Genomic DNA, 15,693 nt, shown 5'->3' with positions numbered 1-15,693 from the left:
TTGGGTCAGGGTTCCAGTTGAGCCATCTCTCTTGTCACTATCACCAAGTCCCAATCAGGTAAAATTCATATTCTCTGTTAGTTTTTATAATTTTTAAAAAACTTTTATTAGTATTTATTTTATGCTGAACTTACTCCCAGGTCATAAGCTTTTGTTTCTTCAGTTACTTCCGAGATATCTTTTTCTTCTGTCCAACTTCCTCTTCTGTTTGAGGAACAGTCTTTACTTTTTCAGGAAGGACCGTCTCCGTGTGGCAGAGAAAGCTCACGTGGGGGTTAGTTCGCCCTTGAGCTCTGAAAGTTCTTGGGAGCTTTGTTTGCCTGGATATGCTCAAGGACCAGAGAATCTCCATCTAAACCCTTAAGTTCAGCCTTACTCTGCACTTTTAAGCACGTGCGGCAAAAATTCAGCACTCTTTTTGCGCCACCAACCTTGTGTCCGTGCCCACTGTTTGGCCCCGGGCACACCTACCAGTTCCACCATTGTAGTGACGGAATGACATACACTGCATCTTCAAAGTGACGTCTTTCAGATTGTTGGTGTCTTTTTGAATATGCATGCCCTTGGTGGCCTGGTAGATTCACAAATGTTCTTAAAGCGAACATAAAGACTTGAACCTCTTGATTGGTGTGATTTTGTAGGGTTTTCTGGGTCAGTGAATAGCAAACTATTTTTAGAGGTTATCTCTGGTCACTTTTGGGAAGAGCAGTTTTGATCTTTTTTAACAAAGATGGTTTTCTTCTTTTATGATTCTTAAATTACTATTAGTTGTTAGATATCTATGAACTTCACTACCCTCCTTTTCAGTCATATAGTTAGTATAACATGTACCCCTGGTACTTGCTAACAATGTTTTAGATACCAGACAAAATAAATCTTTACCCACATGATGGCTTTATAGTACATATAAGAACATAGTGCAAAAATGAGGAAAAATTTGCAGTAAACCCATTTAAAGAAATGCTAGATGACTACAAAATAAAAGTTGGGTCAGTAGTAGTTCCCTAAATTGATGAGTTGATACTTATCCTCACTTGCACATGCAAACTTTTGTTTCAGCCATCACATACAGACTTCGAACTTCATCGGAGGAGAGAACAATTAGTGGAGCGTGCTCGGAGAGAGGCACAGCTCGCCGCCTTACAGTATGAAGAGGAGAAAATAAGGACCAAGCAGATTCAGAGAGATGCTGTCTTGGACTTTGTCAAGGTGAGTCCTTTGAATTCATTTAATAATATTCCTTCTCAGTCAGGGCACATGCCTGGGTTGCAGGCCGGTTCCTTGCAGGCTAACTACCAGCAGGGGATGCACAAAAGGCAACCATACATTGATGTTTCTCTCCCTCTCTCCTTCCCCTCTAAAGATAAATAAATAAATAAAATTTAAAAAATCAATAATAATAATATTCCTAAAGTTTCTTAGAAGTGCTTATTTGTTTTGCTGAGGCCATCATTACTTATTGTCTTAATTAAAATGTCAACTTTTATCCCCTCATATAAGGAATCTTGAGTAAATAGTGTAATCTTGTCCTACTTATGATTAGATTACTTGTCCTCATGTAGATAGGCCTGAGGACAATTAGACGGGATGCTGTAGCTCTTAGGACAATAGTCTCTTCCTCGTAGTTAGGGATCACTTTACTGTCCAGCTGCCATTTTCTCAATCTCTAGCGCATTAGTAGAGATCAGTAATATGCAAATGAAAGTGTCATGCCTATGTAAAGCATCGTTAGCTAACCTATCTCTAACTTCTTCAATCTGCCCAATACCAGAAATTTGTAAGACTCACGGGCCTTTAGAGTCATCTTTGATTCTTTCCTTTCTGTTCTCTCTCCATGCTTAAACTCAGTTATCAACTCCTGTTAATACTTTTTCTTTTTTTAACATTTACAACCTTTATAGTTGCATCTAAATTTGTTGTGGTTTTTTTTTTTTGCCTGAATTGCTTATGTCATTCTGTTCTGAAATTATCTTGGACTTTTCCTTCATAATTAAATAATTATTTGTATTCTTGTTTGTTTAATATCTGTTTCATTTATCTGTGAACTTAGTGAAGGCAGGGACCATGCCTGTCTTGTTTATTCACTGCAGTGTCCCTAGATATTATCCAGTCTTAGCTGAGAGTAAAGCTCAATAAATGTTTGATACATGAAGGAATCACTCATGTCCTCCACTTTCCCTCCTGTGTTTCTTAATTCTAGCCAAAGACCATCTTATTTAAGTACCATACACATGAAAAGTTCTGTTTTTTCCCAAGGTATCAGAGAGGATGATAATTTGCTTAAGGTTAAATACTTAGCTAATAAGTGGCAAAGCAAGGATTCTAATCAAGACAGACTGAACAGAAAATGGAAATAAGGTTGATGGAAAAGAAATAGTTTCTTTAAAAGAAAAAAAAAAAAGGCTGGCTCCGAACCCTACACCGTGACCATAACGCTATACTAACTGGCAGTAAATAATAATGGCTACCTCATACTGTGTTCTACGTGCTGTTCTGTGCATTTTATATAAACTCACTTAGTTTGCCTTCTGGAGAAGTCATAGCTACTAAGACATAATCACATTATAGATAGTCTTGATTAAATGTCAAATTAGAGTTTAATCTTGATCTGTTAGGCAGAAAAAAATTGTAAGTACTTAAGCAGAAAAAAAACCCAGGAAAGATACTTCTGAAAACCTAATGTATTGGTATTGAATATGTTAGAGACTAAGAAAGGAGGAAATTGAAATGGATAATAAGTATAATAATTAGACTAGGGTGCAAATTAAAGGCATAAAACTACATGATTTCTAAGTTTCTAAGAAGAAACGGTGTTGCATAGCAGTAAGAGCTTAAAACCAGAAGTATTTGAGTTTGAATCCAGCTTCGCTCCTTAGTATATGCTTCACTTTTATAAAGTTACTAAACCATTCTGCACCTTTAGTGACTATTTCAGAATTATTATGGTACATCTAATATTTTTACTAGTATGATGAGTGCTACACACCCACAACAATAACAGATTTTAAAAACTGAAGGAGAGATTTCAAGAGAAACATCATCATTTCCTGTATATAGATGTGTAGTGAATGTTGACTAACTCATTGAAGATGATGGTGGGGAGTGGAGTCCCAAAGCAGGACTTTTTCCTTACCCTCACCTGAAGGCCTTCCTTCACTGCTTTCAGAGGGAGAGGAAAGGAGAAGGAAGAACATTGATGAGAGAGAGAAGCATCAATAGGTTGCTTCCCATACATTTTCAGACCAGGGATCAAACCCACAACTTTTTGTTTACAAGACAAAGCTCCAACCAACTGAGCCACAACAGCCAGGGCAAGATTTTGAGGCAAAAAAAAAAAATTGGTTTTAATAAGAATCTAGAGTCAGAAGACATGGGTGCAAATCTCAGTTATGCTATTTACCAACTTTGCAATCTTGCACATATCACATAACCCCTCTTGTCCTTAATTTTCTCATCTTTAAGTGATGATGATGTTTCTCTCACAGAGTAAGAGGAAGAATCACTTGAGATACTGTATGTGAGAACACATTGTAAAGCACTGACTATACAGATGGTATAATATTGTTTTTTAACATAATAACAAATTAGCAAATTGGGGAAAAGAGCCCATTGGTTTTGAAAATGGTAAATTGTGTTGGACGTGTTGAACATGAGGTAAGAGTGGAGTTTCCAAGTAGAGTGTTTCCACAGGCAGTTGAAGTGCAAATGTGAAATTTGGCTGATAGATGAGAGCTGAAGCTCTTAGCATTCGGCTGGTGCTTGAAGTCATTAGAGAGAGAACAATTTCACTGAGAGACTATAGTGAGAGTTCACCACTTTGTGAATTTGTTTGTATGCATGTATATATAAAATAGATTTATAAATGTCTTTTTGTAAATGCTTATAGACATAAACATACTGTTTGTCATTTTACTGCCTTGCCTCATTTCAACTGTAAGCTACTTAAGGAAAAGAGCAATATTTTTTAACTAGTAAGTGAAGAAAAATGTTATGCACAAGAGATACAGAAATTAGTACAATTATTTTAGTAAATAGAAGTTATCATTTCTAGTGTTAAAGATTCTAATCAACTTCCCTTTTTGGGGGGCTGGGGGTCTATAGCAAAAAGCAGCACACAGTCCACAAAAACAGCCCCCCTTCGATGGCGAGGTAAGTCCATACAATCACCATTACTTTGGAATTTTTTATTTCAGTGGAAATGAAATGTTTGGCTTGTGATTATCATGTGTTTTCAATGATCTAAATATTGCTATTTTCTCTTTTCTCCTCACAAAATTCTGTTTATTAAGGGGAAGAAGACACAGGCCAGGGAGTTTATCAGAATCTGTAGATCAGGGATTTTTTAAAGTATACACTTCCATCTGGAGAGTATTTCCCTTCCTTCCCCACCAGAGGTATCATCTCCCTCGTCCATTTTGGAAGTCTATCACATAGTGAGAACTAGTCCTGAGAGAGAGGCGTATCCAGCACAGGGGGATGGTGTCAGTATTTTTAAAAAACTCTACATAGTATTTTCAATTTCATCACTCATTCCCTAAGTGTAAGTGTTGTTGATTATACTTGTCCACACTGGTTAATGCGCTCTTCCTTTTTTACCCCATATTTCCTTCTTGATGGTAATTCTGGAGAATTCGTTATCTAAAAATGAAAGCTTCTCAGGAAAACAACAATTCTAAAATTTTCAGTTATACTCTTGTTTTGTCCAAGAAAGGTAATCAAGAGATGCATAGACTAGAAATCATGTCTCTTGAATTCATTGTTTTTATTTGTCATTGGCTCACTAAATAACAGATTCTGGCTTTCTCTTCTGTGAACAAAGAATAATTAATTCCTGTTCCCACTTTGGTTTAGAAAGTTTTTAGGCAATAAGATCATACTTGAAATTGTTCAGGCTCTTTGGAAGAAAATCATTACTTAGAACCAACTTATTAGCTATTGTGGTATATGAATTTCAAATTATATTCCATGTGGTCCTGTATGTTAGCATCTTCACAAGTATGTCTTAATATGTCTCTTTGTGTATTTGTGAACTATGTCATGTGTGTGCAGTTTATTTTTGACATTGCTTCATTTTCTCCACCTCTCCAGTGTCCCTTCCCATCCAGAAGGTCTCAACACACTGATGATAGTGCCTTGTTAGTGGTAAGAACCTTGCACAAAATGGAGTTTTAAATTGCTGTGTCTAGAGATTGGAGAATAGCTATTGTATTTCTCATTCAAAAGTGATCTAAATAGCATAAAACATGATGGGCATCATTACTAAATGCTTTATACAAAATGGCTAGAACTATTTTCCTCCATTACTACTCATGATTTACGCAGTGACCCAGTGTCCTGAAGCTATGGCTGAAATATCTTTGTTAATGTTTTCAAAAGTAAAATATTTGCATTGAGAACCATATTGACTTTGTATGTGTGTTGCGAGTTTTTTACATGTCATTTCTAATTCCAGGTGCACTTATTTTACTAATCATTAATTCAGCTAATGAGTCACATGTGTTAAATGGGTTTCTTTACTCTGTGATGCTAATTATATAACTGTGTATTTGGCATCCTATTTTGTCATCTATCTTATGCTACTGAAAATCTCAAACTTTAAAAAATGACTTACTTAATCTCAAGATTATCCCTCCATGCCTATTTTTAAACTCTGGGAAACATTAACTTTTGGAATGCTATCTACTGATCATTTTTAACACTGGTTTACTTTTATTCCCTGTTTATCAGCTGAAAATCAGTATAACATGAGAACTTTATCAATAGTTTTATTTTTATCAGGCTTGAAAGATAATTCTAACCATTTATATAATTTTTCTATCATGTCGGGGGCGGGGGGGTTCACAGTAGTATTGAAAATTAGCAGTTCAATAGTCTGCTCTCCCTGTCAGCTCCTCTCTTATGTGCTAGTAACTGCCTCCGTTGTGTGTGCTGCTGCATGAACTGTGTACTTAAGCATGAGATTCCTATTATGTAAACTTCCATTGTCTGTTCACATTTCTGTGTTCTGAGATCATCATTTCCTTTGAAATAGGAAAAGCACATTTTAACTGGGCAGTCTTCCAGATGAATGAAGCCAGCAGCTTCTGGAGTTTCAGTGGAAGTTAATTGACATGAGAGGCAGCTAGTTTAAATTAATGCAGGAAAATATTGAGTGCCTGTGGTGATTTGGACACGTTAGCAGAGTTACCTGATTCACTCCTCACAGCAACTTAAGGTTAAGCTTATCATTGCTTTATAGATGATTACTGAGGCACAGAATGTCTTGTCCAGAATGTAGCTACTAAGTGCTAGGCTGGGTTTAAATCTCAATCTGGCTGACAAAAACCTTCATTAAACACCACGCTGTATTCCCTCCCACACTATAATGGAAAATTAGGGAACCTAAGACAAGGTTTAATAACACATATAGTAGGTAATATAAGTCTGAGTTTCCAGACTTTTTATGTCGAGGAAAAAGTGGAAGTTGGAAAAACAGCAAAATCCCCTTCAACCATTTCAAAACACATGCACTTGTCCTTTAGTTATCAGCATTCCTGTGTCACCTGAAGTAGATGGTCTTTACTCTTTCTGCCATCTTGGAGTCTGAGAGGGCCTGCTGGGAACAGGACTTCTATAATGACAAATACATCTGGAAAGGTGTGGTCAGGGACATTTTTGCTGGCAGTATTCGAGGTCTCTGTACCAGAGGGAACACATACAGCTTTTCTTAAAATTGAAGGAGTTAATGGTCAAGGAGAAACTGAATTCTCTCTAGGTTAGGGATGTGCTTATGTATATGCAGCAAAGAACAGCACAGTGACTCCTGGCAGCAAACCAAACAAAACCAGAGTAATCTGGGAGAAGGTAACTCGTGCTCATGGAATCAGTGGCATGGTTCGTGCTAAATTCTGAAGCAACTTTCCTGCTATAAGGCCATTGGACACAGAATCTGTGTAATGTTGTACCTCTCAGGGACTTAAACTTATTGAAAACTAAATAACCCTGGCTGTTGTGGCTCAGTGGATTGAGTACCAGCCTGCGGACTGAGAGGTTGCTGGTTCCATTTCCAGTCGGGGCACATGCCTGGGTTGCAGGCCAGGTCCCCAGTTGGGAGCATTTGAGAGGCAGCTGATTGATATTTTTCTCACACATTGATGTTTCTCTTCCTCTCTTTCTCCCTCTCTCTAAAAATAAATAAACATTTTAAAAAGAAAAGAAATAGTGCTGGCTGGTGAGCCAAAGGATGGCCAGTTCAATTCTCAGTCATGGCACATACCTGGGTTGCAGGTCAGGGCCCCAGTAGGGGGTGCCTGAGAGACAACCACACATTGATGTTTCTCTTCCTCTCTCCCTCCCTTCCACTCTCAAAAAATAAAATAAAGTTTTTAAGAAAGAAAATGGATTTGTTTTCTTGTAAAAAAATGCAAGGTCCATGTCACATATTTTTGAGTGCAAACTAGTGTCCAACACTGCAAAAAAAGTCATATTTTAAATCCTACCTTTGATCTTTTCAAAATTACTCTTCGGGTGGCTTCACACAGTAAGATAAAGTCCATATTTCTTAATATGGCCTCCAAGTTTCTTAGACTAAAATCCAAACTTCTTAACATGGCCTGTAAATTCTTGCATATTCTGACTACTGTCTACCTCACCTCTGCGTTCATGCTATGCCAGTAGTTTCCAGCTTTCCAAATCCAGCAAGCCCTTCCCTACCTACCTTTGCACATGCTATTTCCTCTGCTTGGAATGCCTCTTCCACCCAGCATTTACCCCATGGTTAATTCTTTCTCATCTATCTGGTATCAGCTCAAATGTCACATCTTTAAAATGGCTTTTCTGCAACTCTCCACCCTCAAGTCAAGTTTATGTCTCTATTATTAATTTTTATAGCACTTTTAGATAGGTGTTTATTCTTATTCATCTCTCCCTTGTTAGACTACAAGACTATAAGCTTCATGGGCCCAGGGATATTCTTTGTTGCATTTACATGTGTATATTCAATCTGTATCATAGCTGTTGGGATATATTATGTGCTCAATTAGTATTTCCTAAATGAACCCGTAAATGCTATGCATCTAATAATCCTCATTAAATTGTTTCATGATGAAAAGGTCTGCTGATAAAGCAAGGTAAATGTTGAATTTGAATAATTATAACAATAAATGTATTGAAATTTAAATAACTTGAAATACAGAATTTGAAATAAGTATTAGTAATAGTTAATATCAGTTATTCTAACATATTCTCTTTGGGCTGCTCTTCAAGTTTCTCTGGCTTTCTTCTATGTCCCGTCTGCATCGGTATTCCATCTCTGCCTACTTTCTCTTCCCTCCACTCCCTTTTTCCTTCTTTGCCAACATAGTGGCTTTTATCCTTTTTATATTTGAAATTGACAGTAATTCTGGTACATTTGATTATAAGGAGGCCCAGGAAGTCTCAACAGGTAACATATACACATTGTATTGCTGCCATCACATCTTGCTCTTTGGTATATTTCTTCATTTTTTTCTGGCTTAAGGTAGGTTATGTTGCAGTGTATATTCCATACATGGGGTGTGGGGAGACATTGCTGTATGTCATCTCTCATTAAAAGTAGTTGTATTTATTTTATTGATCACCTACACACCTTTTTTCTAAATACTTACATATGTTTTTGTTCATCTAGCCCATAATTTATATATTTGTGACCCTAAGTTAAATTTCTCAAAATTATTTAACTAAGAAAGCCTTTATTATCATTAAGCTGTTGAAATTTTGTTGTCTTTTAATAAGTACAATCTTATCCAACACCCTTGGTGAAAGTCCTGTTTTCTCTGATTTCCATTCCCCACCAAATGAAAAAAATTATCATGTTTTGAGCAGCTTTTATCTGTAAATCAAAATTGTGTACAACAAATACTAATACTTACTCTGATGTATCTAGCTAGTTGTTTGCAGGTTGGTGATTGGATAAAGGAAAAGGAGAATTCTACTTAACCTCCTGTAGGTAATTTGGACTTTCTCAGAGGCAGAAATAATATGCCTTAAGGGGTGATACAGAATTCTAATGTTTCGTCTTTTAACATCAGAGCTATTAAATTGAATTTGGATTAATACTGAAAAAATATTGTTCTTCATACTAGTTTTACTCAGCTAAAATGACCTTTTTGAGTCAAAAAAAGAGATGGATGTAAAGAGGACCACATCAAGAAACATCATAATTAAATATCAACATTAAAGATAAAGAGAAAACCTTAAAAGCTCCAAGAGAAAAGCAGTTATCTATGAAGGAGTTCCCATAAGATTGTCAGCTGATTTCTCAAAATAAACATTGCAGGAAAGAAGGGACTGGCAAGAAGTATTCATAGTGATGCAAAGTAGTCTAAAACCCAGATTACTATGTCCAGCACAGCTATCATTTAGAATCAAAGGGTAAAGTGCTTCCTAGACAAGGTAAAGCTAAAGGAGTTCATCATCACCAAACCATTATTAAATGAAATGTTGAAGGCACTGACAAAATTATGAACATTAAAATGGCAATAAATATATAACTCTCAGCAACTGAATTTTTAAAAATACCCAAAGAAACTTCCAGTCAAGATGGAGGCACAGGTAAACACAGCTCACAACTGCAGCAAAAATTACTACTAGACTACAAAATAAATATCACTCAGAATCATAAAATCGAGTTTATGGAAGTCTAATAACCAAGGAAATGAAAAAGCCTCATTTATCCAGATGGGTGGAGACACAAAGATGTAAAGAGGTGCAGAGATGTGAAACAGGCTGGTCCCACACCCGTGTGTGGTGGATAAAAATCAGGAGGGATACCTCAGGAGCAAGGGATCCCAGCCCCACACCAGACCACCCAGTCCAGAGTTACAGCATCAGGAAGATAAGACCTTATAAATGTCTGGCTGTAAAAACCAATGTGGACTGGGATGGTGGAAGAAATCGGAATTCTCAGGACTGTCCTCTAAGGTCTGCAACAGACTTAGGACTTAATGCAAACTCACTTCCTCTGGGGTTCAACACCAGGGCAAGAGCTTTAAGGGCAGCAGTATAATATGGGAGAAGTTACAATGACTGGCATAAGGGCGAGTTCAGGTGACAGCTTCCTGCTGGACAAAAGTCCAGAGCCCAGGGGGGCAGTGTTGTCCCATATGAGCCCTTCCCCACACAGAGTCACAGAGTGGTGACACGGCTTGCCCCACCCTGATGATTACCTATGGTTCTGCCACCCGCAGGTTACCAGTGCGCTTTTCTACAATAAGCCACACAACTAAGACAGGAAGGATGCCAAAATGAAGAGATAAACATAGCCCAAAGGGAAGAACAAAAGTCCCCCCAAAAGAACTAAACAAAATGGAGATAAGCAACCTCTCAGATGCACAGTTCAAAATACTGATTATAAGGATACTCAAGGAACTCATGGGGTACTTCAATGGTGGGAAAAAGACCCAGGCAGAAATGAAGGGTACACTAAGTGAAATGAACAATTTACAGGGAAACAACAATAAAGTGGATGAAGCCAAGAATCAAATAAATGATTTGGAACATAAGGAAGAAAAAAACAACCAATCAGAGCAACAAGAAGAAAAAAGAATTTAAAAAAAAAATGAGGACAGTCTAAGGAGCCTCTGGGACATCTTCACATGTGCCAACATCCNCCAAAATGAAGAGATAAATAAAGCCCAAAGGGAAGAACAAAAGTCCCCCCAAAAGAACTAAACAAAATGGAGATAAGCAACCTCTCAGATGCACAGTTCAAAATACTGATTATAAGGATACTCAAGGAACTCATGGGGTACTTCAATGGTGGGAAAAAGACCCAGGCAGAAATGAAGGGTACACTAAGTGAAATGAACAATTTACAGGGAAACAACAATAAAGTGGATGAAGCTAAGAATCAAATAAATGATTTGGAACATAAGGAAGAAAAAACAACCAATCAGAGCAACAAGAAGAAAAAAATTAAAAAAAAAATGAGGACAGTCTAAGGAGCCTCTGGGACATCTTCACATGTGCCAACATCCAAACCATAGGAGTGCCAGAAGGAGGAAGAGCAAGAAATTGAAAACTTACTTGAAAAAAATAACAAAAGAAAACTCCCCCGTATTTGGTGAAGGAAATAGACATGCAAGGCCAGGATGCACAGACAGTCCAAACAAGATGGATGCAAAGACACACACTCCAAGACACATCATAATTTAAATGCCAAAAGTTAAAGAGAGAAACTTAAAAGCAGCAAGAAAAAAGCAGTTAGTTCCCCACAGGGGAGTTCCCATAAGACTAAGCTGATTTCTCAAAAGAAACTTTGCAGGCAAGAAGGGATTGGCAAGAAATATTCAAAGTCATGCACAGCTGTCATTTAAAATCGAAGGACAGAGTGCTTCCTAGACATAGTAAAACTAAAGAAGTTCATCATTACTAAACCATTATTATATGAAATTGTTAGCGACATATTTAAGAAAAAGATCAAAACTATGAAAATTGAAATGGCAAATTCACAACTATCAACAATTGAATCTAAGAAACTAAGCAAACAAGCAGGACAGAAACAGAATCAGATACAGAAATCATTTGGAGAGTTAGCAGTTGGGAGGGGAAGAGGGAGAATGGGAGAAAAGGTTCAGGGATTAAAGAACACAAGTTGGTAGGTGCAGAATAGACAGGGGGATATTAAGAACAGTGTAGGAGATGGAGCAGCCAAAAAACTTATATGCATGATCTGTGAACATGAACTAAGGGGGAAGATTGCTGGAGGGAATAGGAAGTACCTGGTGGAGGGGAATAAAGGGGAAGAAAAAAATGGGACAACTGTAATAGCATAAACAAAATATATTTTTAAAAAACTTAAGCAAGCAATGGAACCGAAACAATCATAGATATGGAGAACATTGGGATGGTGGCCAGGGTAAGGGTGGTCTGGGGAAATGGGGGAAGAAGGTGACGGGATTAAGAATTACAAATAGGTAGTTACAGAATAGGCAAGGGGATGAAGAGCAAGTATGGGAGTGGAGTTGCCATAGAACTTGTATACAGGACCTACAGACATGAACAAAGTAGGGGGGATCGCTGGAGGGAGTGGAGAGTGCTGGGAGGGGTTCGTAAGGGGTATAAATCAAGACAACTGAAATAGCATAATCAATTTTAAAAAGCCTGTTAGACATGAAAAAATAAAATGAGCTCTTTGGATTTTTCTCTTATGTCATAGATACAGCACAGGACTCATTAGTTTCAAGGCTTTTTTACTAAAAAAAAATTGATGTTTCTTGTTTTATTTCTGTGTAGAATTGTTTTTAACATCATGCTTTTCATTTCTTGATGTGGTATAGGGTATTGAAATAGTTTGAATTATACAAGTGGAAAACTATTTTATAAGTTATGTCCCCACCCCCACAAATATTCTCCCTGCCCTAATATCTTGGTAAACCATTTGAAAGTTTGTCAACTTTTCCTTTTATAATTTTACTGACCAAATCTGCCTGCCTCCTTGCCTGATGTTTTGCTGACAAAAATTCTGCCTTCTGTTCTCTTTCTCTTTTGAAATGTAGTCGCTGTCAGGGTTGAATCAGGTGGGCTGTGCTGCTACCCTGACTCATTCGTCTGCCTTCACACCTGTTAAGGTATCTTTTGTTACTGTGATTCACCAGGAACTCGGGAGGGGTTACAGACTGCAGGTCTTAACTTTTCCAATGGATTGGTCTAATAGTAAGCAGTCTGAAATCTAGGATTGCATGAAATACATTAAGCTTATAAAACTGTTTGAGTTTAACATTAATTCACTTGAAACTTTTTGAAAGTTTTATCATGCCAGAGATAGTCATAAAGACTTAATTCTTTATATTTTGATTCTAATTGAAATGTCATTCTAGTTTTCCTATCAATGGTTATTCTTTTGTCATGAGTCATTTTATTTTGGCTTTGATGTCTAATGTACCTGTAAAATATTTTGAGTCCTAGTCTCCAAAACTATTTAAACTGCCAACACCCTCTACAGTTGGGGTCAATAAGCTCTGACCCCTAGGACATCTGTTTTGGTAAACGGTTTTACTGAATCCCAGTTATTCCCTTGTTTATGTGTATTATCTGTGGCTGCTTTTGTGATTAGCCACAAATCTGCAATAGTTGTGCCAGGGATCTTACAGTGTAGAGGCCTGAATAAGGACCCGTAGTATATTATTTTTTTTGAAGGCTTCGAGGGACAGTAATTTCATATGTGTTACCGTATGATACATAAGAAGTGATTAATTGTCCTCACTGTCAAGATCTTATCCTTTTTTAATTCCTGTCTCCTCTTTTTTTTACACTTGATTCTTCCTTCCTTTCCAGTGTGGAGATTTTCTAGTAAATAGTAGTCTTTATGTAAGAATCCTTCTATAGGCCCAGCAGAAGTAACGCCTGCTTGAGTGTGGTTGGGAGGGTAATGATATGGATGTAGTAATTTAGTTTTAATTTGAACATTTCACCTAAAATATTCTAGAGTGTGCTTGATTGTGATATTGTTATGATGTAGAATTACATGCAGCTTTTGTATTAAAAGATTTTGTAGTGACGGAGGGGCATTACTTGTGCCAGACCCTATTTGAAAACTATTACAATGCTACCCTTGTCTGATCCCTAAATAAACTCTGATCCTTTTACATGTCTTTCCCAGCCTGTCATTCCTTAGGAACTTTCACAAGTCTCTGTCTCCCAGTTTGGCTCCACAGTCCCCAACTACAAGTATGTCCATCTTTAGAGTTTGCCTGGTGCTGAGCATGAAACGAGGGTCTTTCACGTGTCTTACTAAGCATTACATTGGCTTTTTCTGTTTTGATACTCATTTTGCTCTGTGTCTACTATAATTCTCAAATGTTTTAGTAATATACCTAAATGACAGTTTATTTCCACATCTTGTATTTTTTTGTTTTCCAGAATACTTAATTTTGCTTTTGAACACTTTTACTTCTCTAATTTACCAGAGTACCTTAAAATTCTACTTCATGTCCTTCTGAATGCTGACTCCAGCTTTATAACATCTGTAAACTTTATAAAACCTTTCTTTGATGCTACAGGTACACGAATCACTGGCGAAGAAACTCTGTAATTCTCTTCTGTGTTAACCCTTTGCTAGTCTGCCTCCATTAGGTTTCTCATTTGAGCAGCAACAGAGAAAATTATTTGAGGGACTTTTTCAAGATTCTTTCAAGGAAGTTATATAAGTTAGTAGCATTCTAATTGTGGAGGAGAGAAGTGAAATTCATTATACTCAATGGATACCTGAGGGCATTTGGGCTTATTCTACTGAGAATCATAGTTGAGAAAGGCCAGATGTCAGTGAGCTGAAAATTGTGTGATGGTCTACCGTTCTGTCTGACCTGCTGCACTGTGAAGTGATTAGTTTAAAAACATTTAGTCTTTATTTGTTGATACCCCACAAACTTTACAGCAGGTATACGCTATATTTAGGAATAATTTTATTTCTTTTGTTGCTTAACAAGTCATAAAAGTTGGCTTCATATTAATTTCCCTTTTTCCTCTTCATTTTACAATAGTTCTCCAATTTAGTCAATGGCTTAGAAGTGATTTGAATGAATTATTTTAGTATCCTAGAATGCAAGTCACTGAGATTTATAGTTTTAATAAAAGTACATTTTTAAGTCATTTTAAAAGTTGCCTCTATTCTGACTTTGTTTTTAATTTTAAGTATATTTTATTGATTATACTATTACAGTTGTTCCTATTATTCCACCTTAGCCCCACTCCATCAGGCGATCCCTACACTATTGTTCATGCCTATGGGTCATGCATATAAGTTCCTTGGCTACTCTGTTTCATATACTGTACTTTACATCCCCATGGCTATTCTATAGCTACCCGTTTGTACCTCTTAATCTCCTCACCTCTTCACCCAGTCCCCCACACCCCTTCCCATCTCGCAACCATCAAAACACTCTCCATATCCATGATTTTGTCTCTGTTCTTCTTTTATGCTTAGTTTCTTTTTTAGATTCAATTGTTGATAGAAACATGTTTAGTGCCACTTATCATTCATAGTTTTTATCTTATTTTTCTTAAGTCCCCTTGACATTTCATGTAATAATGGTTTGGCGATGATGAAGTCCTTTATTTTTTCTCTTGTGTGGGAAGCACTTTATCTGTCCTTCCATTCTTAATGATACCTTTGCTGGATAGAGTAATCTTGGATGTAGATCTTTGCCTTTCATGACTTTGAAAGCTTCTTTCCAGCCCCTTCCTTGCCTTCCAGGTTTCGTTTGAGAAATCAGCTAACAGTTTTATGGGCACTCCTTTGTAAGCAACTGTCTCCTTTTCTCTTGCTGCTTTTAAGATTCTCTCCTTATCTTTAATCTTGGCTAATGTAATTATGATGTGCCTTGGTGTGTGCTTCCTTGGGTCCAGCTTCTTTGGGACTCTCTGAGCTTCCTGGACTTCCTGAAAGCCTATTTCCTTTGTCAGATTGGGGAAGTTCTCCTTCATTATTTGTTCAAATAAGTTTTCCACTTGTTGCTCTTCCTCTTCCCCTTCTGGTACCCCTATAATTCGGATGTTGGAATGTTTAAAGATGTCCTGGAGGTTCCTAAGCCTCTCTTCCTTTTTTCTGAATTCTTGTTTCTTCATTATTTTCTCTTTGGTTCTTTCTTTCTTCCTTCTGCTCCAAACTGTTGATTTGAGTCCTGGTTTCCTTCCCTTCATTGTTGGTTCCCTGTACATTTTCTTTTATTTCACATA

At 37.1% G+C, this 15,693-nt stretch overlaps 1 protein-coding gene across 9 annotated transcripts in view; it reads left to right on the top strand.

Moving 5' to 3' along the window:
• The window catches only part of LRCH3 (leucine rich repeats and calponin homology domain containing 3), a 128,650-nt gene that overhangs the window by 94,448 nt on the left and 18,509 nt on the right, over positions 1 to 15,693 (top strand). For 3 of the 9 annotated variants that reach the window (XM_037033733.1, XM_037033728.1, XM_037033725.1), the window contains exons 11-15: positions 10 to 58; positions 1,060 to 1,209; positions 4,102 to 4,149; positions 5,089 to 5,142; positions 12,516 to 12,587. In XM_037033733.1, the coding sequence (XP_036889628.1) occupies positions 10 to 58; positions 1,060 to 1,209; positions 4,102 to 4,149; positions 5,089 to 5,142; positions 12,516 to 12,587 (373 nt within the window). The remainder of the gene's footprint in view (positions 1 to 9; positions 59 to 1,059; positions 1,210 to 4,101; positions 4,150 to 5,088; positions 5,143 to 12,515; positions 12,588 to 15,693) is intronic. The other 6 variants (XM_037033731.1, XM_037033727.1, XM_037033726.1 and 3 more) reach the window with 5 other exon arrangements.

This window comes from Sturnira hondurensis, unplaced genomic scaffold (genome assembly GCF_014824575.4).
Source record: "Sturnira hondurensis isolate 20B ecotype Veracruz unplaced genomic scaffold, ASM1482457v3 Scaffold0021765, whole genome shotgun sequence".
Taxonomy (NCBI): Eukaryota; Metazoa; Chordata; class Mammalia; order Chiroptera; family Phyllostomidae; genus Sturnira; species Sturnira hondurensis.
Note: the sequence above shows the minus strand (reverse complement) of the source record. Positions and strands in the feature narration are given on the sequence as shown.